General features: G+C 36.2%; 1 protein-coding gene across 12 annotated transcripts in view; it reads left to right on the top strand.

The window, feature by feature from the left end:
• Positions 1-24,377, top strand: part of DLGAP2 (DLG associated protein 2) — a 463,673-nt gene that overhangs the window by 210,134 nt on the left and 229,162 nt on the right. For all 12 annotated transcript variants that reach the window (XM_071807014.1, XM_071807012.1, XM_071807011.1 and 9 more), the window contains one exon: positions 13,626-13,658. In XM_071807014.1, the coding sequence (XP_071663115.1) occupies positions 13,626-13,658 (33 nt within the window). The remainder of the gene's footprint in view (positions 1-13,625; positions 13,659-24,377) is intronic.

Raw genomic sequence — 24,377 nt, 5'->3', positions numbered from 1 at the left:
GGGAACTCGGGCTTATTGCAACATTTTATCTTGTGTATCAATCAGCAAAAATATTATTTTCAATGAACTTTTTAAACACAGAATTTAGGCTTCTAGTTAGCTGGACAAGCAAGGCAAAGAACTGCTGAAAGAACACCTGGATTTCCTCAGGGCTACCAGTTCTTTTGTATTCCTAATTATTGTTTCAACAATACAATGCCATTTATCTTGATTTTTCAGCTTAACAAAAATAAATATCAGTTGAATGGTAATTGTAAGCATTGTATTCAATGCCTGTAAGATGAGGCAATGCTAATTTGGGCATTTACCTGAGGCTTTATTTAAGAGATTAATTCTTTTCCCCTTTCAAATGCTATTTAACTTTTTCACATGAGTACTTCTCTTTTCCAGTGTCTAAATTTATTTATGTTGCAACTTATTCTTGCATTACCATAACCAGAACATGTATATTGTGATTTCTCTTAATTGACAGAAAATAAGGTAAAGAGGAGGGAATGGATATTATTAGATTTATTTTTGCTGTATGGGCATTTAAGGATCATCTAATCTGGGCCAATTTAAAACCAGACTCATTTCAGACATTGTATGACAAAGTACTTAGTTCTGCTGAAATCAGTGATAATATTTAGCTGTTTTCTTTTGCAGGTTTTGCATCCCATGTAATTATGTGACAGCATGTATTTTCACATCTAGAACTTTATTTTATTTTTATAAAAAAAATTTTGTTTCATTAATTATTTGTTTTAATGCTATGGGACCAGATGGAACTAAAATTACAACCCTAGAGAAAACCTTGTGTACCTTCAGAACATGGAGAGATAAAATATGTGTAGAAATGTTTTATGAATATTCTTGAAGTATTCAGATCCCTCCAGGTAATTTAGATGTAAAATGAATTTTTGTCGGATTATCATTGCAATAATAAAACTAGGCTGGAAAACTTATACCATGAAGCTTCAGGTGAGCAATAGCACTTACAAGTATAACAGATATATTCATGTTATTACTAGTGCCTCATAGGCTAGTTCATGAACATCGTACGGTTGGTTATTGAAGGGGCCTGAAATAGTAAAGAATTATATATATTGGGAAACTTGTTTATGTTCAGACCCCATCTTAGCCAATATTATGCTTTGCTGGTTTTCAACCACATCTGAGGTGAGATAGTTTTTGAAGTCAAACAGTATTTGTCTAATTACATAATCCAATAACTGAAATATTTTAAATACATAAACTTAGATAAATAGAGCTGAATAATATGGTAAATCGTGGGAGTTTCATTTGGTTTGATTTTTTCTTTAATGATGAAGTATTAAATCTGACAGAAAGCTCCTTTAAGACCTGCATATGTCTGTTTTCCATTGGCTAGCAATTCAGTGGTGTTTCTGTGATTAAGAGAATTTAGCTTTATAAACTAGTCGTTTATGACATTTGTTTATAATTAACTTGTGTATAATTATTTATCATTTTATGGTTGAAAGCTGGATCATAACTTTTTCATTACTTGTCTCTTGTAAGTAAAACAATATTATTTCCTTGTTAATAATAATCTCCTTAGTTTCTAATTTTCAGAAACTTACTCCTTAGTTACACCTTGTAAATAATTTGATGGAAACCACTAAAATCATGGAAATCACAGAATGTGCATGTTTATAATCTCTAAATTCATGCTCATTCCTGCAGATAACCACATTTAGGTGACCAGGGCTCAGTCAGCAGAGTGTACTAGGGTTACCTAAAAGAAAAGGCTGCGTTGACAACAAACTTCTCGTGATTGATCAAATTTTCTCCCATTTAGATATTCAGGCAGAAAAACTGAGCATGGCAGTTTCCTGGCATAGCCTTTGAACACTGACTGCGTCATGAAGAGAAACTGTTCAATTAATCTGTGATTTTTCATTTTTTTATGCAAACTCTATATCTTGTTAGGAAGTAGAAAAAAGTTCTCATTATTCTGAGATTGAAAGAGACAGTTACAGTAGAAATTTTATTTAATGGATTTGGAAGAAAAAAGGTAGTTCTGAAGAACAGAGATAAACAGATTTTGGTTTAAACTTAGTTGACTAATCTGAGAAATTACAGGCACTTCATATGACTAGTGTCTTTTCTGGACTCCTAATTTATTACTAGATTGAAGGTGATGTGTAATTATGCAACTTCATCTTATGTTTGACACAACAAAACACTTAATTTCCAAAAGTCAATAACATTCAGATGGGGCTGGCAACAGTATGCTGCCCTTGGGCTAGGCTGGTCAATGTAGTTTACTCCAATGATGGTAATGCCAGTAATTCGTACTTAATTAGCTGAGTATATTATACATTAATTTAATCTTGAGAGTTTTATGAGGGTTTGAATATGTTAATAACAATGTCTGAAATACTTGCAAGCCTTGTGCTGAAATTCTAATTTCAGTGGTGTTCAAGAATCAGACAAAAGCATCCCATGTGAGCTTTGGGTGTTTGCACTTCAGGTCCCCTGAAGTTTCTAAGCAACACATAGTAATCCGTGATACTTAGAAGTTACAAATGTGGCATAGTACGTGTTAATAATTTTTATTTCGACCTTAGGGCTCCTTTCAGTGATTGTGCTCTGGACTCCTAATACTGCAGATCTGGACTTCTTGTAGCTAACTATTAAAGAAATCACCAGACCATTGCAGAAATATAAAAGAAGTGAAGGTCAGAGAAGTGACAGGGAATGCGAGCTTGCTGCAGTAACCTAAATGGTGAGGTCGGCTAAGGAGGTGTACATTGCTGTGTACATGATGTACTGAAGAAAGAAAAGGGACTCATATGGTTGTAAAGAAATAGTAAATTTAAACCTGCTGTTTCAACTTGGCTTTTGTGTGTTTAAGGTTGAATTTCTGAGTGATTCTGCAAAAAGATTAGTCTATTTTTCAATCATTGAATTCCATATACAATTTTTTTCTTCATGAAATATTTTTTACTCTCAATTCCTATTTTTTATTGATATTTTACGTCTTTTTGTGAAATTAAGTTGTGTACACATACGCAGGCACATTGCAAGAAGAGCCAGAGGCCATGAATGCATTGCAAAGAGCAAGTTTTATTTTAGTTACCTCTCTACTGGGGGATTACTGGGGGATCTCCGAAGCCACACCTAAGCTCCCATGCAGAGGTGACACAAGTGGGGACGCAGGCACTGGTCAGTTCAGCCCTGCTGGAAGATCACTGGGCCTGCTGAGCTCGCCTGTATTTCAAGGCTTCAGGCAGGCGCAGCCTCTTTCTCACAACAAAGCAGGAATCTCGGACACAGTGATAAGGTGCCCAGAGTTTCTCACAGGCCAATGTTATCTAACACAGAGGTTCTACTCATCAAGCACACAAGGTCAGTAAAACAATTAGTGTGATGTATGTGCTTTTTCTACAGACAGATGCAAGTCACTTGGGCGTATTTACATTTAACTAACCTCCTCACCAAATCTTCTGCTATATCCCCATACAGAAGTATCTACAGTTCTGATTGATGTTCATTTAGTTGGAACTGGAATTTTGGATTATTTTTGTTTCTGAATACTGATAAGGAATGTTCACTATGGAAAACTTTGTGTATAAAAAAAGTTTCCAGATGTACCCAATTTTGCATTTTGTTCCAACATGGGGTCTTTGTACAAGTGTGGATCCTCAGTTCATTAGAACAAGTTAGGAGCTTGGAGTTGAAGTTCACAGTTATTTTACAAAAAAAAGGCAGACTTTTTTTTTTTTCTGTTTAACTCACAGGAAAGTTCCTGTTACCCAAATAAATTTTTATTTTCTATTGTAAAGGTTAAAATTAAGCACTCTTGTTATTTTAAGCTTTGGTCTGAGTCCTGCAATTAACTCTTTGTGCCTTTGTAATGGTTATGACAGAGGTCACATTTTTATATCTAGTGAGATGGAAGTGTTTGAACTCATCAACAGAGCAGACTTTTTTTTTTTCCTGAGAATGGTCAAGATGGAAAGGGAAGCGTATTTTTTGTTAGTTCACTTCTAAATTTTTCCAGATTAGGTTCATTAACACTTATTTGTTTGGCAGCAAATGCTATATAGCATAAATAGATTTTTGTTTAACTTTTTAAAAGCAAGTTTAATGTTTCACATTAAATTTATATTTCTTGTATATTTGTTCACTCCCTCCTGAAGGCAGCATTTCTGATGGGGAGCAGAGATTGTATGGAAGCTCTTCTCATAAGATTTGCAAATATATCTGGAAATGTCATTAGATCCCAAAAGTCATTATAGACTGGTCAAGACAGAAATCCTTACAGAGAATATCACAGTGCTCTTGTAAAAAAACCTTGGTCACTCCAGCCTGTATTAAGGAAGCAATCCATAGTAGATTCCTTCTCAGGAATATACAAAAGGCTTATACAACAGATCAGTGCTTGAGCTACGGTCTCTAGCTGTTGGGAAGCATTGCCTGTCACATCAGAGCTTGCTGCTGTAACCTCCTCGAGTAGCCACTTGGCATCTGAGATCACTACATACTTGAGACTGGACCAGTTCAGAGCTTTAGCTGGATGTCATAGCCCCTTCTGTGTGAGTGCCCTTTCATCAGGATCTCAGAAGTGTGTCTGCAGCAGTGGAGGCTGGCTGCACGCTGGGCTGCATCCGCGCAGCTGGGAGGTTGAAGGGAGTTATTATTCCCCTCTTTTTTTGGCACTTCAGATGCTGCAGTTGGAGTAGTGCCCAGTTCTAGCCTTTGCTGCACCCCAGTATGAGAAAGACATAGACAAATTGGAGCGTGTCCAGAGATGGATAAGGTACTGGAGCATATGATGCACAAGGAGACACTGAAGAGACCTGGATTGCTCAGCCTGAAGAGGAAACTAAGAGAACAGAGCTGATTGCTGTCCTCAGCTGCTTAATGGGTCATTACAGCCAGATGGAGCCAAACTCTTAATGGACACGCACAGCAAAAGGACAAGAGGGAGTAGATAGATGTTGCAGCAAGGGAAATTTCAATTAGGCACAAGAAAAAAACTCTTCATGATGAGGGTGCTCAAACACTGGAACAGGTGCCCAGAGTGACTGTTTATTCTCCTTCCTGGTGTATTTTCAAAACTTGAGTGGGCAAGGCCCTGAGAAACCTAAAGTCGCTTTGAAGTTGGTAATGCTCTGAATTGAGGGATAAACTCTTAATGACTCAGGACATCTCTTCAAACCTGTACTGTTCTAAGTTGATATACATTGCTGACTTTACATGATGGACATCATTCAACAGTCTTGCCCAGATGTGGATACATCTTGGACTTGATCTCTTACTTCTTCCAATGGTGACATCATTTTTTTATACACCCTTTGTATTTCAAATTAGCTCCTTAAATCTGTTTGTCAAGTCAGCTCCCCACTCCATTTAAATGCTTTTGAAATTTGATTCTTATATGAGAGAAAAGAAGAAGAAAGGAGTGAAAGGTCAATTTAACCTTCAGAGTACCAAAGTATCAGACTATGTGATCTACTCTAGAACTGTGCAGTCGCATTCTATATTTTTTATCATCTATCTAGCTGGTTCTTTGCCGTATCGTGCTCAATTTGGATTTGTACCATATTTAGTTGTTGTTATGAGGCTCTGAGAATAGTGGTGACAACTCTTAAAATGAGCAAAGAAGAAAGACAGAAAGTAGAGAAATGGTGATAGACTGGCTAGTTTTGCATTGTGCTGTTGAGATCTGTCCCTGAGTCTGCCTGAACTCCAATGACACTTGCATTGGCTCCAGAGGGGTTTTGGAGCCAGCTTCTGGTGCAGACTGTCTTCAGTTATGTATTTCACAGCACTCTTATGGGTCCTCGCTCTCACAAATTTTTATCACCAGTCTTACACTTCTTGCTGTTTTCCATAAAGATACAAAAATGTGATTGGAGGTGGTAAGTTTATTTCCGTTGATTGTGAAGAGTATGACTCACTTTAACCTTTGAATGTCAAATACTAGAAAACTAGCATAAAAATAAGGATAAAAACTTGTAGATTCACTCTTTATAAACACATCATCTGGTCATTTTTGAGCTCATTTGGGATATTTGGACTCTTCATTTTTATACAGTAGATTTGAAATGTGTATCAGAAGGGTGCTAAAGCACGTTCATTTTATTACTCTGTTTATGACTACTCCTCTGAAAAGGAAGTATTTGTGTTCAGATCATCAAGAAAAACATTAGCTTTTTTTTTTCTTGCTTGCTTGCTTTTCATTGATGCAGTTATTTTTGTTTTCCTATGAAAATATTTGATTGTCTAGTCTTATAATTCTCTTCTGAAATCTCTTCTGGCTTGGTTGATGCACGTGTACTGTGTAAACTCCATATGGAGAAGAATCTGATGCTCAAGTACTGTGAATAAGTTCTGGCATTACTTTGAGCATGAACCTTATATTTTTATTTAGGGAAAATAATGGTCTCTTAGTGGTTACTTGATGCGTTTGATTGGATGTCAGTTCATTTGCTCAAAAGGATACTAAGTTTGCTGCCAGGCTGCTTGATTTTCTTCTGCTTTAGGCTCATTCTATTTTAATAATGGTTATTCTGTAGTCTATTTTTATTTAAAGTTCTTTCTGCCCTTCTCAGGGCTACGCATTCCCCTTGCTGTCTTTCCCAATATAGCACAGCTGCTAGTCTCTCACAGGCAGCTGGTTTTTCTATTGTATTCTTCCTATTCTATAAAACTCTAGTAGATATTTGTTTTTCCTAACCCCAAGACCTGATCCTTGGCAGTGAAAGACCCTTTGTTTTGAATACCCCAGTTGAAAGGAAAGACTCGACAAAGCTGAAATTGCAAACACGAGGGAATCTCATCTTGAGAGTGGTCATCCAGTATGTGCTGAGCAGTGAGAGGCAGGCAGGAAAGCCGGCTCTTATACTCAGCAAGTGCGCTTCTAGAAGGAGTTCCGGAGGGATTAAGTAAATTTATTGACTCTATTCACAACAGTTCTAAGCAATTGTTGTTATTACCTTTTTCAATACATTCTGCATGATGACGTGACTGCTGGTAGTTATTTTTATGTGTAAATACTATTGTTTAGGAGAAGAAAAAGGTTTCAAGATAGGCATATAGATATATATGCACACACGTAAATGTGTCTCTATGTATATGTATATAACTTCAAACTATTTTTGTTTAGTTGTTTTATGACTGTTCATGGAAATGAGACCAATAATGTCTGAGTCTGAACATAGTTGCTTTCTCTTCCTGTTGTACCATTTGTCAGCACTCAAAATGCTGTAAGATATACAGTGTTTTGTTGTGGTGTCATTTTGATTATGTTTGGCGCTTCATAGTTTCAAACACAAAGTGGTAAGAAGCACCCAGAATGCCTTGTGGATTTTCCTTGATTTACATGGATTATGTGGACAGGGCTCTTACTGCAAAGGCAGACCAGCAAAGTATCCTTGATTTATGTCATTCTTATGGTGATGACTACTCAAGGTACTTCAAGAGATGAGATCACATTTGAGTCAAGAAAATAGCGCTGCCCAAAATGAGACCAATGGCATTCCTAGAAATATAAAAAGGGTGTTACAGTGTAAATATTCTGCTCTACCTGGCAGTTAAAGCGTTCACGTACTGTTCTGTATTCAGTGTGGGACACATAACTTTAAAATATGGCTAAGTTGGGAGGACTCTAGGGGAGAGCAGCAAAGATGAGATGAGTATTAGCAGCCATGACTGTGAGGAAAAAATTGAAGGCTTAGAAAAGAGCAAAAAAAAAGGAACATGAAAGAAACAATAACTGAATTAGATATTATTCTTTCCAAAGTGCATTAGAAATTTTATTCTCTACCTGCAGAGTCAAAAGCAATGCCTGTTTGGACTATATAGGAAAAATTCCTCGAACTGCAAAGACAATTTAGCAACAGAGTTAATTTACATGAACAGGGTTGTATTTGCTGTCATCAGAGGTCTTAGAGAACATGTTAGAAAGAAATTCTGTAGTTAAATCTCGAATGTGCTTTGCAGAAGAAAGCACTAGTTGGTTTTTGTCGGTGTCACTCAATGCTTTCCCTACATGGGTGACTGACCACGGAGCGGGAGCTCTCCACAGGATTTGCTCTGGCATCGGTGCGGAACAGAGAGGTGATTGTGAATGGAGTTTATCCTATAGGTCTGTCACATCAATGCTTCAGCTGATGGTATTGTGCAATGGTGAGATATCAACAGGAGGAAAAAGCTATCAATGAAGACAAAAAGTGTAAGAGAAAAAAATTGACATGAAAAGAAAGGCTGGGAAACATAGTTCATAGTACAGTCAGCTTTTATTTGCACAATTATGACCATGTTTAGATACAAATATTGGCTTAAAATCCTGAAAATGATGAGAAGTCTCACAGTTTAGCCTTACATTATACCTTGCTTTTCAGCTGCACTAAATTCCAATATAATGCATGGCTACTGTAAGTCTCTTTAAGTGTCATAGAGTTCCATTTCACCCACCTTAGTAAAATGTTTTAAAGAGACATTGATAAAACAGTGTCAGAAACAGTCGCATTTCTTGCCATTGGAACCAAAATCTAAAGCACTATCTGCTAAATTACCTCATTGGAACTTGATCAATTTTTTCATTGCTTTTAAAATTATTATTTTGTATACGTGGAAGGAAAAAGAAAGCAGACTGAGAATTATTTTCTGTGAAGCCAACCACATTTCCCTGTGAAACAAAAATAAAATCCAGTTTTCTTCTGATGCATCAAATTCTGAATTCAAATAGGCAGTGATATTCAGTAATTATATAACAGGGGTATGTTTTTTTGGCCACTCAGTAAATAGATTCAGACAGTAGTGGGAAAAAAATAAAAGAGAAATATAAGCAATAGCAAACATATATGCTTGCAATTAAAATTTAAAATAGTATAGAGAAGGATGACAGTGAAGAATAGTTGCAAGGGTCTCTGGTAGCATCAGATGAAAAGAGAGATAAAGGTCTGTTACAGAAATGAAGTGGGGATACAGAGATCCCGATATGTGGTATTATTCAAGGGGCAGTCAGAAGGGCTGACTGCATCCATTGTCTGAATGTGGTACTGCAGTGACAAGTTATCCCCAGCACTGCTTTTCACCTTTGCATATTATTTCTTGTCACACTGTGACTTCCATTTATCTTGGTCAAAACTCATCCAGATTAGATTCCATAAGCTGGATAAACCCCTACCGAGAGCATAGTGTAGTTAACTATTAAATATCATCCAGTATTTTCTTTAAACTGATTTAAAATACTAATAATATTCTGTCATCTTAGTCTTATTATATTATGTAGCTTGCATGGGTATTTTGCATTGTAATTTATTCACAATGACTATTTTGCATTTTTCATCTGGCCCACATATTGTTTTCCTAATTGTAGCTTTTTACAGTAGATTTTATTGTACTTGCACCAACCATACAAGAAAAGTATATACAAAGCAAAGAAAAGTTAACATGTTTAGCAGGGTAATTTGTCTTCACTCTAAATTAAAATGGAATGTTGAACTCAGTTTTTGGAGAAAAAATGTTGGCATTTACATGTCTAGTTATATTATGTTTAGTTTTACTTATCATTTAGGTTAGATGAGAAAAACTATCAAAATAAAATAAATTTCTTATTATTTCCAGGGAATAAAGTGCTTTTGTCTTCATGATAAATTTGTTTCTGCAAAAGATCCTTCTTATGACCTATTTTGTCAGCAAGTTCCTGTATCTGGCAAGATTATTTCTGTTGGCTAGACAATTTCAAAATGATAGAGTGAGATTAATAATATAAATACAGGTTTTCCTTGTTCTATTGATTTATTGGGTCTCAGGTCTCTGAACACTTGCCGATCTTAGTCATTTTACTTTTGAGAGCAATGACAAGTTACTCACATGTAGGTTTGCAAGAACGAGCATCTTTGCTAAGTGCAGCTGATTAGCAACATACGAAAAAGACATATTATCTCCTGTGAAATTATCTTTATAATACTCCAGGTGAATCAGATATGTAGAGGCATAATCCATTACCAGGAAATGTGAGAAAGAGGGGATTAAGAAACACCTTTGTCTGAAATGTGTTAATGGATCATGTTCATGCTCCCATTCCATTACAACACACAGTAGCTTAAGCACTGTCACTTTAGACATAGCTTCATCCAGCGTGGGCATACAAAATATATTTGTCTGAGGCTGAGATTTCATGATTCTCTTAAACTGATCTGTGGGCTGGCCACTCCTGAAAAGAGTAGTCTCGGTTTGCCCATGTTTGGCCATGTGTACCCTCTTCCCTTGTGCCATACATGAACACTGTTATAATTGCATCAGGGGGTTAATATTACTAAGACTTGATTTTATTAATTCTTTTTTTTCTGAAAAAACGTGGATACCTAGCTGCATAGGGGTTTACAAACACTGTTCTCGTTGCAAATAGGCAAACTGAGTATTGGGCTATGCCAGGATGAGGAGAATGAGGAGAATGAGGAGGTTACTGTTTCCCTCTGTTGGTGGTGAGGCTGCCCCTGGAAGGTTGTGTTCAGTGGCTGGGATTCCCAGGTTCTTGAAGCGTAGGGAGAAGTTGGAGGGACTCTAGCAGAGGGCCCTCTGGTCAGAATAGTTAAAGGAGCTGGCTTTATTTAATCCATTGAGGTGAGGATCCATAGCCGGACTACAGCTATTTGAAGGAGAGTTATAGATGGGACGAAGCCGAAGTCTTTTGGGTGGTGCTGGGTGATATAACGAGGAAGAATGGCCACAAATTGCAGAATGAGAGATCCAGGTAGGACACTATAAGGCCGATACATCAATAGAGCAGGCTGCCCACTGAGGCTGTGGAATATCCATCCTTGGTGGCTTTCAGGACTGGACTATCAAAACCCCAGCTGAGCAGAACTTGTGTTGGCAACAGCCCTGCTCTCCATGGGAGGCTGAACTAGACAACCTCCAGAGACAATGAACATTTCTCTCTTGCCATAAATGTTCTTGTAAAGATGTAGCCTAAGCCTAAGACCTCTTACAATACACACACACACAAAAAGCAAAACATAAAAAAAAAAAAAAAGAGTAAGTTAAGATAGGTTTTAAGACATAGCTTCTCTATAGGATTTTAAGATTTCTTTATAATGCAAACCTACAGATAATTGAGTGTGATGTGTATGATTTATATGGTTTTAGTTTTGGAAACTTAGGACATGCAGTCTCTCAACAATTACCATAGAATGTGTGCATCTACATAGACTTAATTATTTCTCTCTCACACACACAGAGGCTCTGTGGAAAACAGTGCTCCACACAACATCCCTATCATTGTTCATGTGTCTAGTAGTAGTGGTTCTGGTTTTGTTGCTCGATCTGTATGTATCAAGCACAACAAAAGGTTTATCTAGTTGTTCCCCACAGCAGCAAACTGTGGTGGGGAAGTTCATAACCAGAGGCTTATTGGTGAATCATCCACATCCACCAGGTCTACTTCTCACCAGTGGAGAGGCAGTGCTGGCAGTTTGAAGTGATCCCCAGGAGGGCATACACTGATGAATTAAAACAAATTCCCACCATGAACTCTCCCCAGGCATGCTGAGGTAGGGGAAGGAACACCTGGCTTGCCCGTAAATGTGAGACCTTAAACAAACACCTGAAAGAAGTCCAAAAAGCAGTTGTCTGGCAGGGATAGTGCTGACACCTAGTTAGCTTTTGGACAACTTTCTGGCACCAGTCAGAGCTGCAAGCCTTATTTTATGGTTAGACTATCTACCCTGCTGCAGATTTGCAATATTGACACTAATTTATCTTAGTGAGGAAAAAAAAAGAATGCTAATAATTTGTACTGTTGAGTGGGAACCTTTGGAAGGTGGTGTTTAGAGGTGCAAAAAGTGCCAGGCAGGCTCTTTGGATTGTAACTAACAGTGAAGCAGTTGTTAGCAGGACACAGAGGATCAGCAAAAAGTCAGGAGTTCAGAAACCAAGTCTCAGCTTGTTCTTCCTTATCAATCAGGATAATAAACTGCACACAGACAGGCAGCCCCTCTCAGTAAAACCTCAGAAAGTCTTTGAATTAGAAGTGAAAAAAAGATCTGAGCTGCACCCTCTGCATTACTTCAGATTGTGGCAAGTGCGTTTTTCATCCAGCAGTGAAAGCAACAGGCCTGTGTTAGCCGAGACTGGGATTTCATGCTTTGCACTGGGGGATTCTCAAGCTGCCTGTTAGGGCGATGTTTGTAGTTTGTCAGATCTGCTGGGGACACTAGTGAGTCTGTCAACAGATGGTTCAACTACATGGTTCGTGGTGCTTAACTGCATCAAAATTAATTCCCCCCTATCATACAACTTTATGCTGTTTTAAATGTTGTGATCCACCTATCAGCAGCAGAGTTGCCTGGATGAACATAATTTTTCTCATTCATTTCCCTCATGCATGCTACAATCTCTGGCAGTAGTAAAAAAAAAAAAAAAAAAATTAAAAAATGTAAAATATACGGAAGGTGTAGGGTCAAGTACCATTACAACAAGGGGTTACTGTGAGATAGTCTCTTATCTGTCTGGAGAAAGTACTTCTAAATAACTGGCAATGTCACAGTGGTACTACAAAGGTCAATCTACTCAGTGTATGTGTTTCATATTCAATGTTTCTGCCTTTTTTGCCTTTGAGTCAAGATTACAGCTGAAGTCCGATCTCCTATTTGCCATTCAAGGCCAGAGAGAATTTCACCAAGCTTTTGAATTTGATTTGTATATAACCAGGCACGTTAAACTGCTTTTTGTACTTAATTTATATAAAATATATATACATGTGCACATGTGTGTTCCTGCAAATTTTGTAGATAGAGACGTGGTTTTTCAGCTGAGTGTTAAAATGGAGATCTCAGAGATTTGTGATTTAAAATATTCTGTGCTGTCTTGTTCTAGCAGGATTTTTTTCCAGTGTATCAGAGTTATCTGCCAACTTGATTACATTACCTGTGATGTCAATTGATTCTGGTATTTTAATTCTAAACAACAGCTTTGTTCTACAACTTGATACTAACACCTGAGGCAGCTCAACCTCGAGGGATACTTTAAAATATTTCCTCCATGTGGTTATATATTTATGCATTATGTAAAATAGTTTTTAAGACAGCTAACTTCCAAACAGTGGTGTGTGAATAAATAGTAATTGGACATTTAGAGACTGTCTGTTTGTAATGGTGGAGTTTTGTTTCCTTCGTTTCTATACTTGAGTATTTTGCAGAGTATAACTGCACATTTACATTGACTATTTGACTTATTCCTCTTGCTTGGGAGGACTTGGAAGTCTTTTACAAGAAATATTGTAACTCTGTCACTATTACTATTTCCAACCTCCAATAAGAAAATATTAGGAAATTTAAACTTTTTATTTGAGTGACTGTGGTTGCTGCAGTATTGTACATCTACAAATTAAAACAAAAAACAAACCAGCAAACATATAGAAGCAGAAAGCCCTCTACATGAATGCATTCAGCTGAAGTCTCTGAAGGTGATAGTTCTATAAATGTAACTAGACATTTATATAGTTCTGTTTTAAAATTTTTTGAAACTTATTTTGCAGCTGTTAAAAAAGGGGTGCTGAAAATAAAATTGCATTTTTCATGCTAAATTGAGTTTTGTTATATTCGGATGCAATTATGACTGATCATAAAATAAAGAAATGATAATTTATCTCTTTTTCTTTGCAGAGTCACAGTGTACACTCTGTGGGGAGCCTGAAGGTGAGCATGTTTTCTTACTAAATTTTTCAAAGCAGCTAGAGGTGAACACTTGGCTCAAATGATACACATGTAGAATAGATTGGAAATGGTATCCGAATGATGAGAAGCAAAGAAAGACATTCTACTCTACATTAGAAACCAAAAATGAATTGAATTAAGCTGAGTAAAGCACAGTACATGCTCCAGGCAGGAAATATCTTAAAGGACAAATATTCCATTAGAGCAAAAATGGAAATATTTACTTCTTATTCTTTTGCGTGTTTGTCAAACTAATTGGGGGTAAGAGAGAGTGCGAAGCGACATCGAAGGATTTAGGGGATGGAAAAAAAAAAGAGATTGGATATAAAAGAGAAATGAGAAAATGCTTTTCTATTTGATAATACATTTACAGTGGACTGTGAGAGGCTAACACTTTTTAACAGATGAAGTGAATAAATATTGCTTCTCAAATAAAGATAATTAAACAATAACTGTTATGTAGTGCAAATGTATGCCCGTGTGGAGGTGTTTGGTGGTTTGTTTTGTTTGGGTTTTTTCCAAGTGACTAATTAAATACCAAGGTGAGACCCACAATTTACCTAAATGAATGCTGAAGTAATGAGATTATAATTTTTAAAGTAAGCCATTATTGAGAATCACTCTAATTTATTTATTTATTAGCATTGGTGCTGATTTAAAGAAAATGTCAAAAAAAAGCTGACCTTAGTTTCAAATCAACCATCTGGAGTCTTTCTAAGAAACATAGTCTGAAATAGCAAATGTAAGTGCTGGAGCAAAATATATTAATTAAAAAATAAAATGATAGATTCTAGGCTGTTCCCAAAGACATTCAGCTTTATGTCTTGAACAGTTTCTGAAAAACTATATGAACTTTTAATGTTCTATAAATTTAGTAGGGAGAAGTTACTAAGAGATGAAGACTGGAAGCTAAAGTCTTTGAGACCTTGCAACAAATGAAATAACTCAGTAAATTAAACACTGATTATCTGCTTCTCCTTTGTTATCCTCTGACAAATAATTGTTTTAGAGATTTGTTTTGACTTTGCATTCCTTTAATAAATAGTCAGTTCTTGATTTGTTCATTTTCTTTGTCCTTTATTTGATAAATTTATAATAGCACAGATATACATATGAAAAGGAAAAGGAAGACAGGTGTTTGTTTGCCTTTCATGAGACATTCCTTTCATTATAAGGTTGTCCAACTTTAAAGTTATTCATTGGATTACTTCTGTTTTATTACATGTTATGCCTGCTTTTTAACAATAATTCTCCTTTCTTTTCATTACTGCTCTTTCATACCTGCTCAGCTTTGCAAGTTTTAATAGATGCACATGGACTTTGTAAAAAGGGAATTCCAAAAAAAATCGGTAATAAAAATGTTTAACATTTATCTGACTAAGAACCCATGATCAAAAGATAGTTATATGTATTGCTGTAGGAACAATCCTCAAGAACATAGTGTTCCGTTTTCAGCTGAGTAGAAATGAACTTTCCCAGGAGTGAGTGCCTCCTGGATCACCATACTCTCCCCTCAAATACAGTATTACTGGAATTATAATTATTAATGCTCTGCCTTAATTTTTAAAATATTGACATTAACGACAGCTTAGATTAGTGACAAGGTTTATAATCTTACATTTTTTCCATGCCAGGTTAGCACGATTTCTGATCTAACACTGAACATTGACGTAAATTTTATACATCATTTTGTAATGAAGTTGCTCAGTAGCTATGACTTCAGTTTTCAGAAGGTCATTCTAAAAGAATCTTTGTTGTCTAAATCAGAAACAAAAAAACCCAACAATTCAAACCTCAAAAAATATACTTTCTCTCTGGAACATTCTACGAATTTTGCTATGGCATCATAGTAAACTAATTGTGTTACTTGGAAAACTAGGGAATAAATAAAATATCAAATGTTTGCAATGTTTTAATTGGAATTCCTGACTTTTCTCTGTAGCCTTCTTCAGAAATTTAAGTTATTTTGTGGCTTGTAGTTTGATTTTTTTTGTATCTGAAGCAAATTCAAATATCACTTAATGGTAAATACCATTGGCATCCAGGTTCCTTTTTTTCTCCTCTTCAGAAAAAAATTAAAATTCACTGAGTACATTCATGTATGCTGGTATATTAAAATGAACTTTCAAAATTGTAACGGTAAGGAGAGACTCGTCCCTGAAATAGTCGATGTGGAGAAATCTCCCGGACTTGGGAGAGTGGAAGGCAAAGCTTTACTTTTTACCACTTCGGAGTTCCTCTGAAGCTGTTCATGCCATTTACTGAAAAACCTGCAGGCAGGTAGCAGAGTGGAAGTGTATTGCAAGCTACAAAATCTGATTGTCCAGTTGGTCAACTACGGTCCTCACTGTTCTTGTGGTGGTTCATCCTTTCTCTAACCATCACTCCCCTTTCAAAATCAGCAGTTTGGTCCTGGATTACCAGTGTGTCCAAGTGTAATAGGAGATGACTGTAAAGCAAAGCTCTTTGCTGGGGGCACTTGGCAAAGTGTTCAGCCACTAGTGCTGCACTTTGGGAAGCAAGTGCATTTATCTGCATACGCCTTGTTACACGGATGGGGGACGGTGTGGGTGCATGTTTTATAGAGAGAAAATTATCACATATGGGAGGGAGATATAAATTATCAGAATACACATTTCAGTGTTTCACCTGTGAAATATGTGGATCCATAGATAAATGTGTGTCATGTGTCCTCCTTTGCAGCCCATCTAAAGAGAATGAGTTGGACAAAACTAAGGTCTCTGTTCAAGCATCAGTCTTTGGTATGAGCTGCACAGGCTTATGTGTTCTCTTTCAAAAATTATTAGTTTACTTTGTGTTGTTGACAAGCATGTCAGCTACTATACCTGTCAGTGTGAGATGTCTGAAGACCGGGAGGCCTATTTTATACTGAGAGGAAACTAAAGTCGCAGAAGGCAGAGCTAGTGGTCTGATAAATCCTATTAATAAATCTACTTCGAGCTGCTCCATCTTCTGGAAATGCGAGAGCAGCAATTATGTGTTTTCAGATAGACAACAACAGCCACCTTTATGGAAGTGATCTGCAGTTGACAGATTATGTTGTCAGGGTAAACACCGTTCGGTTGTTTTTCTTTCTTTTTCCCCTGCTTACGTGAAGATGGCAAGTTACAGTCACGTGTCTAGATCAGTCTTTGGGACAGCCAACGTACTCTGTTAGAAGGACTGCTGTGGTCATGAGAAATTTCGGGAACAGTTATCTCCATTAATCACTGGTCTTTGGTCTGACCCTCTCTTGATGGTCTTAAGGGCTTGTTGGGTTCTTCTCATTTTGAGATAAAAAAAGAGTGGTTGTATGTAGAATTTTGTTTGGATATCCATGGGAGAGAAAACCCAGGTTTGCTATAGGTGTTAAGCTTTCTTTCCTGTTACTGTGATGCTGATAGCAATTTCCAATTTATTTAGAAGTATTCTGTGATGAAAACAAGTTTCTCTGTGTAGAAGTTCTGCTGCATCATAGAGGTGGTAGAACATGCTGAGAAGTTATGCAATAACTGTGGAGTAGGTAGCAGGCAGTCTTACCTATTGTTCACTTTATTTTCTGGTACGTCATGAACTTGCGGTCTACATACAGCCTATAGTATTCGTATCTCATTCTAGTAGAGATATTATGCAACAAATGTCCTTTCAATTACACAGCATTTAGTAATCAAGTCTGGCTTACCACGCATTGTAAAAGATACCAATAGACACAAAGGCTTTGCTGGTGTCTGCAGGGTGTTTCAAAAAGATGGACCCAATTTAGAATCACTACATCTCTGACACCCTGCATATTAACTCTAACATCATAGAGAGAAGACTCAAGTTTCATTATGAACAATACAGTGGAGACTTCTAGTTAGGATGATAGTTAAAGAAAACAAGCAAACAATAATATTTGTAAGGAATGAGATGGCAAGTACAATGCAGTACATTAAGACACCACTTCTGCATACTAGAAACAACTCTAACCTGAAATACAGAGTTGAATCTTTGCTTTCCACCACCAGCAAGGAATATAGCAAAGAGTTTCGGAATCTAAAGATATACAGTACACTTACGAAGATACATAAGGAGCAATAACAGGCATGAATATTGAGATGGTTTGCTCCATGTAATTTGAAGAAGGTACCAATCAAAAAACAAACAAGCAAATCTAGTAGACTTTCTTAATACTGTACTAAATAATGCATCCCATTTTCAATGAGATCACAGAAACCATGCATTCCAGTTTCATAATAAATTCAGATCAAGTAAACACTCAAAATCGTAACAAGTATAAGTGAGAAAAGCAAATGCCATTGTGGAACTTGGATGTTTCAGTGAACAGTAAGAATGTTACAACAGATTTGAGATAGAGGGAAGTCCAGTTGTTATCAGCATATGTTCTTATACAAACAAAAAATCCCATCTTTTAATAGATGGAGGAGATACATCCCCTAGGGATAAGTTATTATAAATACTTTCTTCAAATTTGTTTTTTATTAACTTTTTAGTTACTGTAATCAGAACCTGAATCCCCAACTGGGCAAACCTTTGGCCCTGTCCACTGTGGAAATCCTTGTATTCCATCTGCAAAGACCTTGTGAGTTTCTAACAGTCAATCTCCGAAAAATTAACTGAAAAAATTCCTTCTTCCCTATCTCATCATATGGCTGGATCTTTTTAGCTATATTCATGCAGTGGGGCAACTGTAGATCAAAAAGCTACATATTGTGGTGCAGTTAACTTGTGTGGAGGTTTCTATCCAAACCATACAAGGGCACTCAGAGATATGGCATTCAGAAATGCCTTGCTCTGATTTAGAATAATTTTGGTTGGAAAAAACCTTTAAGATCATCAAGTCCAACCGTTAATCTAACACTACCAGACTACTAACACTACAAGTCTGCTAATGAGACAGTCTTTGCACATACCACAGAACCAGGCCAATACTGTACTGCATGCATGGCACAGTATATAAAATGCCAGTGATACTAGTGCAGAGAGATTATGATATTCTTCACATTATTATCCCTTGTGACTAGTGGAAGCCAGAACCAGTGTCTTACAGATTGTCTCAGTTCAGTCAGGGAACAAAATGAAATTAGGGATTGTTTAATTATCTTTTCTATGCTTGCAAAGAGTGATGAAGTCCCGGGTGAAAGTTTCAGCAAGCGGGAGAAATTTTCTTTGCCCCAAATAACCGTCTTCTCACATCCAGCACTGTAGACCAAAAAAATGTTTTTGCCGACCTCTCCTAAGGTCACAGAAGTTACTTGTTCTGGCCAAGTCTGCCATGCACCATCTGGTCCTTTTGCTGCTTCCTTTCTCCTGTATGCACTTTCCTTCAACAGTTTTTCCTAAGAATGTGACCAGGTAGTTCAGATTCTTCCTCAGCATCTCAGATCTCTCTTGGGCTGTGGTATGCACTTACACTTTGAATTAAGTTCCCTCATTATTTTTTGCAAGCAACTGGCACAAGAAGTGGTTGGTAGTGGTTAGACCTGCTGGGTTCAAGCTTGTGACAGCAGCCTTAGAACAGTTACTTTTCTGTTAATTTGTAAAATAAATGTTCCATGTAAAAGGAGAGTGTAGAAGAGACCTATTTTTTAATGTATCTCAAAGTGAACTTTTTTTTTCTACACTTGTTCTTCTGTTAAGTGGTTAATAGTTCAAACAGCCGATGCATAGCTGCTACATGACTCCAAATGTAAGAAGATCAGGAATAGATCGGGAATCTTCTGACAATTACATATTATCTGAAAACAAATCCAAGTGTCACAAGATTGATTTTTTTTTTTTTTTTTACTATTGATTTATATTTTCAAGCTAAGAAAGATGCCAACATAATTTTGACTTTCTCTGGGAAGAAAGGAGTTTGTGCAATTTTTTTACAAAAGTTACAAGAATGCTAAAGAATGTCACTCATTTACCCATACAGAAGTTTATGTCAATTAAAAATAGAAGTTTTTAATATGACTAAAAGTTGAGGAGGGCTTTTCCAGATATATCAATATTAGAGTGGTGGATCTGTTTCAGATACAACCAGATTTGGTACCCTCTGTTTTCTGGTTAGTGTATTGGGCTTTGGAAAGAAATGTCTTCGCAGGGTGGGGGGATGGTATTTGTTGTTGTGGTTGGGTTTTGGTTGGTTGAGGTTTTTTGTTTGTTTGTTGGTGTTTTGTTGTTGTTGTTTTGTTTTAAATGGAGAATCCAGACACTAGGTAGTTCAGAAACCTTAAATTTGTCAGAATGTCTTAATATTTATGGTGTTCCATCTGGGTACTTCTGGCTCCAAAAATAAACATTTCCCTTGGTATCTAGTGGAAAACTATCACAGGCATATTAATAACTCCAGAGAATTTTGCTAAGCTTCATTTCTCTAATCTCAACATTTAGTAATCCACACTGAAAACTGGCAGTTTTTACACTGTTCGTAATGACTTTCAAGAGTCCTGTAGTCTCAACTTTTCTATCCTTATGCTGTATATACTAGATCAACAGTTATCAGTAACAAGAATTGATGTTGCCTGAGGAAGCAAAGTACATTTTCTACACATAATCTTGACATTTTTAAGGAACCAATAACACATAATAAAATCTACTTTGCCTAGTTTTAATATTGGTTCTTTTCCTGCTAATTATAGAAATGTCACAGTTGTCTGTTTAAATTAGAAGTTTCTTGTTTTGTATGTATACCACTGAAACAGTTAAAAAGATTATTGTTCCTGATATCAACATAATAATAATTCATATTTATTACCCAAAGTGATTAATACAATGCTGATTCTATTCAATCTTGTAGGAAAAATTCCACATAAATACAGGGTCAACGTCTTTGATCTTTCTGCTTTGTTCCATTTTTATGCCAGCACCTTGATTTTCAGCAATAGTCACATTTGTGTGCCTGCGTGAACTTCCTTGCTAGCATTTAAATTATAAGTTCTTATAAAATCACTGGTAGCATGATACTTCCTCCTGATCCAAGTATTGCTAATATACCTTTCTTTATTAACTTCAGTTACTACTCTCCAAGTGAAGTGATTTGATTTTTCATCTTCATGGAAACTTTATCAAGTTGCATAGAAATGTCTTCCTATCATTTTCCATTGTGTAGTCTGTAAATACTGAATTTTTTTTTACTCCTAGATCAAAAGGCAATATGCACATTAGTTACACTGGATTTTTTTAAAATAAAGTAACCTGCAAGACATGGAGATTGTACAAACCTAAATGTTTGTAAATCTCTTTCTTGTTTGCCTAATATGTCTGATTTTACTAATTAATTTCTTTAGGTTAATAATTTATAATATATTCATAATATGCATTATTCTTGAACTGTGCTGGATTTTATATAAAGTCATGAGATGTGTATCATCATTTTTAGCAAGGAGCTATAATATGTTTTTATTCAAACAATACTGAATAACCTGTTCCTAATGTATTTTCATGTTGCCTGGATTTGGGCAACCAGCAGAAGTTCTCTGCTAAAAGTTGCAGAGGAAGCTCTCAGTGTCTAGTTATACATGAAATATTTGAAGATTTAATTTTTAATGCTTCTAAATTCTATACTTTATGTTTGTATAGCTTGCAAGGTTATATATGGCATTAGTAAAATGAATACTTTTGTCTATAACAAGGAATGAAATTGCCCATTTTATTTAGTTGTATTGAAATCAGGAATGGGATATTTAAAGGAGTAGGATCTAAGTAAGCTAAGTGTGAGGTATGATTATGTCAATTTTGGTACATTTCTTTTACAACCAATCTTGTGCTAATTTAAGATAAAAGTCTTAAAAGAAAAAATCTCAGATATATTTTAAGAAAACAAATTGTTATATTTAAGAAAGACCTTCACCTGTCATTTATATTTGGAACAAATTAATTTAATTGTTCAGGTATTTCTATTTCTCAAATGTACAGGAAACAACTGTACTGAAAACGACGTTGTTGTCCTAGTTTTCTGTACCTACTGATGTACTCTCCTGTGTTGTGCACACCAAAAAAACCCACCCAAAACTGATTTAATTTGGACAAATAAGATGTAATCCCAAATGCAGAAGGTATTATTTGTACATTCATTCTACATTGTTGATATTAAAAAACAAACAAAACAAACAAAAGGACCATCTTTTCTTTTCCCCTCCAATATGAATGAATAAATGAAAAGCTCATTTGATTTCTGAGGTGAAGAGCTGGCCTTAAAGGTTATAGTCAGCACACACTTAAAGTTACAGCCAGCACTGGCAATGTGAATATTTCCTCTGCCAATGGTAAATGGAGTTACACATGTTATTCAGTGCTATAGAGGTCAGAAATTCAGCGTTTGCTGGAGTATGGACCAATATAAATAAGGTCAGTGCAGCCTAGAAGATGCTGATATTTTAAATTAACCTTTGAATAGAAATATGCATGTACATATTCACACTTCTTTTTTTCCATTCTTCTTATCTTGCTAACTGTTTAGCAGGCTTTTATATTACATGAAATGTCCTGTTTTGAGTAGCCATTCATGTGTCAGATTTGTTTGCTGTATGTTAATTTCTGCAGTAGCATGTTTCTTTTAAAGGTGTTGTTTTAGAAGTATGTGTCATAAATGAGAAGATTTCTTTTATAGCATGAACTGTCTGTGTTTTCCTTTAGCTTCTATTATTTTCATGCTCTACAATGCTAAGAAGTTATAAATTCGTTCAACTGTAACACTCCTTTGTACATATATGTAGCTAAACTCTTTAAGTTGAGCAGTAATATCTCCATGGCATGGAGCTTCTAGCTTGCTTTGTATTTTAGGAAGATGTTTTTGTGCCTTTGTAGAATAAGAAACGTGATGAATTTCTACCAAAACATACAGATTTGAGTATTTTTTTTTAAGGGGGGCACATTTCACCATTCCTCCCTTATTTATGTTCCTGAGGATTTGACTAAGTAAAGTTGAAGTGGCAGATTTTATGGGTCAGTAATAAGTTCTTCAGTGTACAGCTTGGGGTGGACATTTTCCAAGCTTGGTTTGACTTTCACCAAGTCCCTCCCTGGATCTGCCCCTTAGTCCCAGGCTCAGGACACTCTCAGATGATCAGTCTGACCGCTGCAGGCAACTGGTTTATAAGGAAATGTGGGCCTGCCTCAGCTTGCAGCTCAAAATCTGATGGGAGCCTGGGGCTGCAGCACAATCGTCAATATCTTTGCCTTCTAGGAAAAGAAGAAGCTGATTCTAGATGTAAGGTTGAACATTAGTGAGATGCAAAATGCTGTGTAGTAACACGGGATCTTGTGTGTGCAAGATTAAGTTACTGTTTCTGGATCAGTGTTCAATTCTTCTAGGTAGGGGGAAAGTCTCAAAACAATGAGCAGTTTTAAGGATTTGAGAAGCACCACAGCTGTAACAGAAAACAAAGAAAAGCTTCTTTTCCTATGACCATGTGCTGACCTTCAAGATTGAGTATTTCCAACCCATCTATTGAAACCCATGCACAAATAAATTATATTATTATATTGCACACATGTACACATTTTATTCTGACTGATTAGATAATGAATAACTTTTTACTTTGATTCTGGATCATAAATCTAAAAAGGTTAAGAAGCAGTGTACTAGAAAAAAAAGAAAACAACTTTTCAGAAGCCAAAAACTTCATTAATTCAAATTAAATTTCCACACAGAAGGAATGCTGACTTCTCCTAGCATGTACATTTACATAAATCTTAGATAACTTCTAGCAACGTTCACTTCAGTGATGTACGAAAATCCTGAGCTCTTACCTTGTGCAAAGCTACAACTGATATTAGTGGAAATATTATGTATAAAAAAAGCAAGGACTTTCACAGCAAAGAACTTCAAGCAGAATGATTTAGAATTCTATACCTGCTGATTATTTTCCATCAGCTTTTATCACAATTTCAGTCCCTGGAATCGTCACACACCTTATAAAATATTAAAGCTAACATTTGTCTGTGACAAAGTAATAGCTTTGAATATGTGGCTGGAAATACTTTTTTGTATCTGCTGATTGACTGTCCATGAAAATGATGAATAATATGATGGCAGCAACTGTGTTAATAACAATTAGCTTGTGCAGATGAATGTTAAGCAAGCTCTTCAGTGCTTGTCTCTGAAAAATACTTCTGAAAAATCTTTGCATGGTATTCTTCCAGTTACTTGAAAACTGGATTTCTAGGTGCACCAAGAGGCAAGATGTCCTCCACAGTGCAGTTCCTCCCCCAGTGCCGGTTGTATAGGTTTTAAGCCCATACAATATAATTGAAACTTGAGTCAGAGGGCTCATTTCTCACAGCTTATTTTTCTCGGTGGTACAAATCAACTGCCACTCATGGTAGAAAGCCTCAGCATGCTTAGCAAAAGGAATAAACTGTTATGTTAATGCCAGACAAAGGTCATTGTTCAGTCTTTGTTTGATTTACTTAATGTAACACTTGAAATGATAATGGGATGAACATACTCTGTCAGATGTAGGGCTTCAGACATGGTGCTACGGGTTACTTGGAAGAAAAAAATGTAATCTTTTTCACTTTTTAGAATGAACTCATTTTTTAATTAGAAACTTCAGATGTTGAACTCGGTTTCACTAATGTCCATTATCAGCCTTCTTTACGAGATGAACTGATTATTAAAACATTGAAATAATTTATCTTTCAGCATATGTGAAGACGGTGACCTCTTGGGGTATTTATTTTGCATTGAATTTTCATTATGCCATTACATTT

This window comes from Patagioenas fasciata, chromosome 3 (genome assembly GCF_037038585.1).
Source record: "Patagioenas fasciata isolate bPatFas1 chromosome 3, bPatFas1.hap1, whole genome shotgun sequence".
Lineage (NCBI taxonomy): Eukaryota > Metazoa > Chordata > Aves > Columbiformes > Columbidae > Patagioenas > Patagioenas fasciata.
This window is presented reverse-complemented; position numbering and strand designations above follow the sequence as displayed.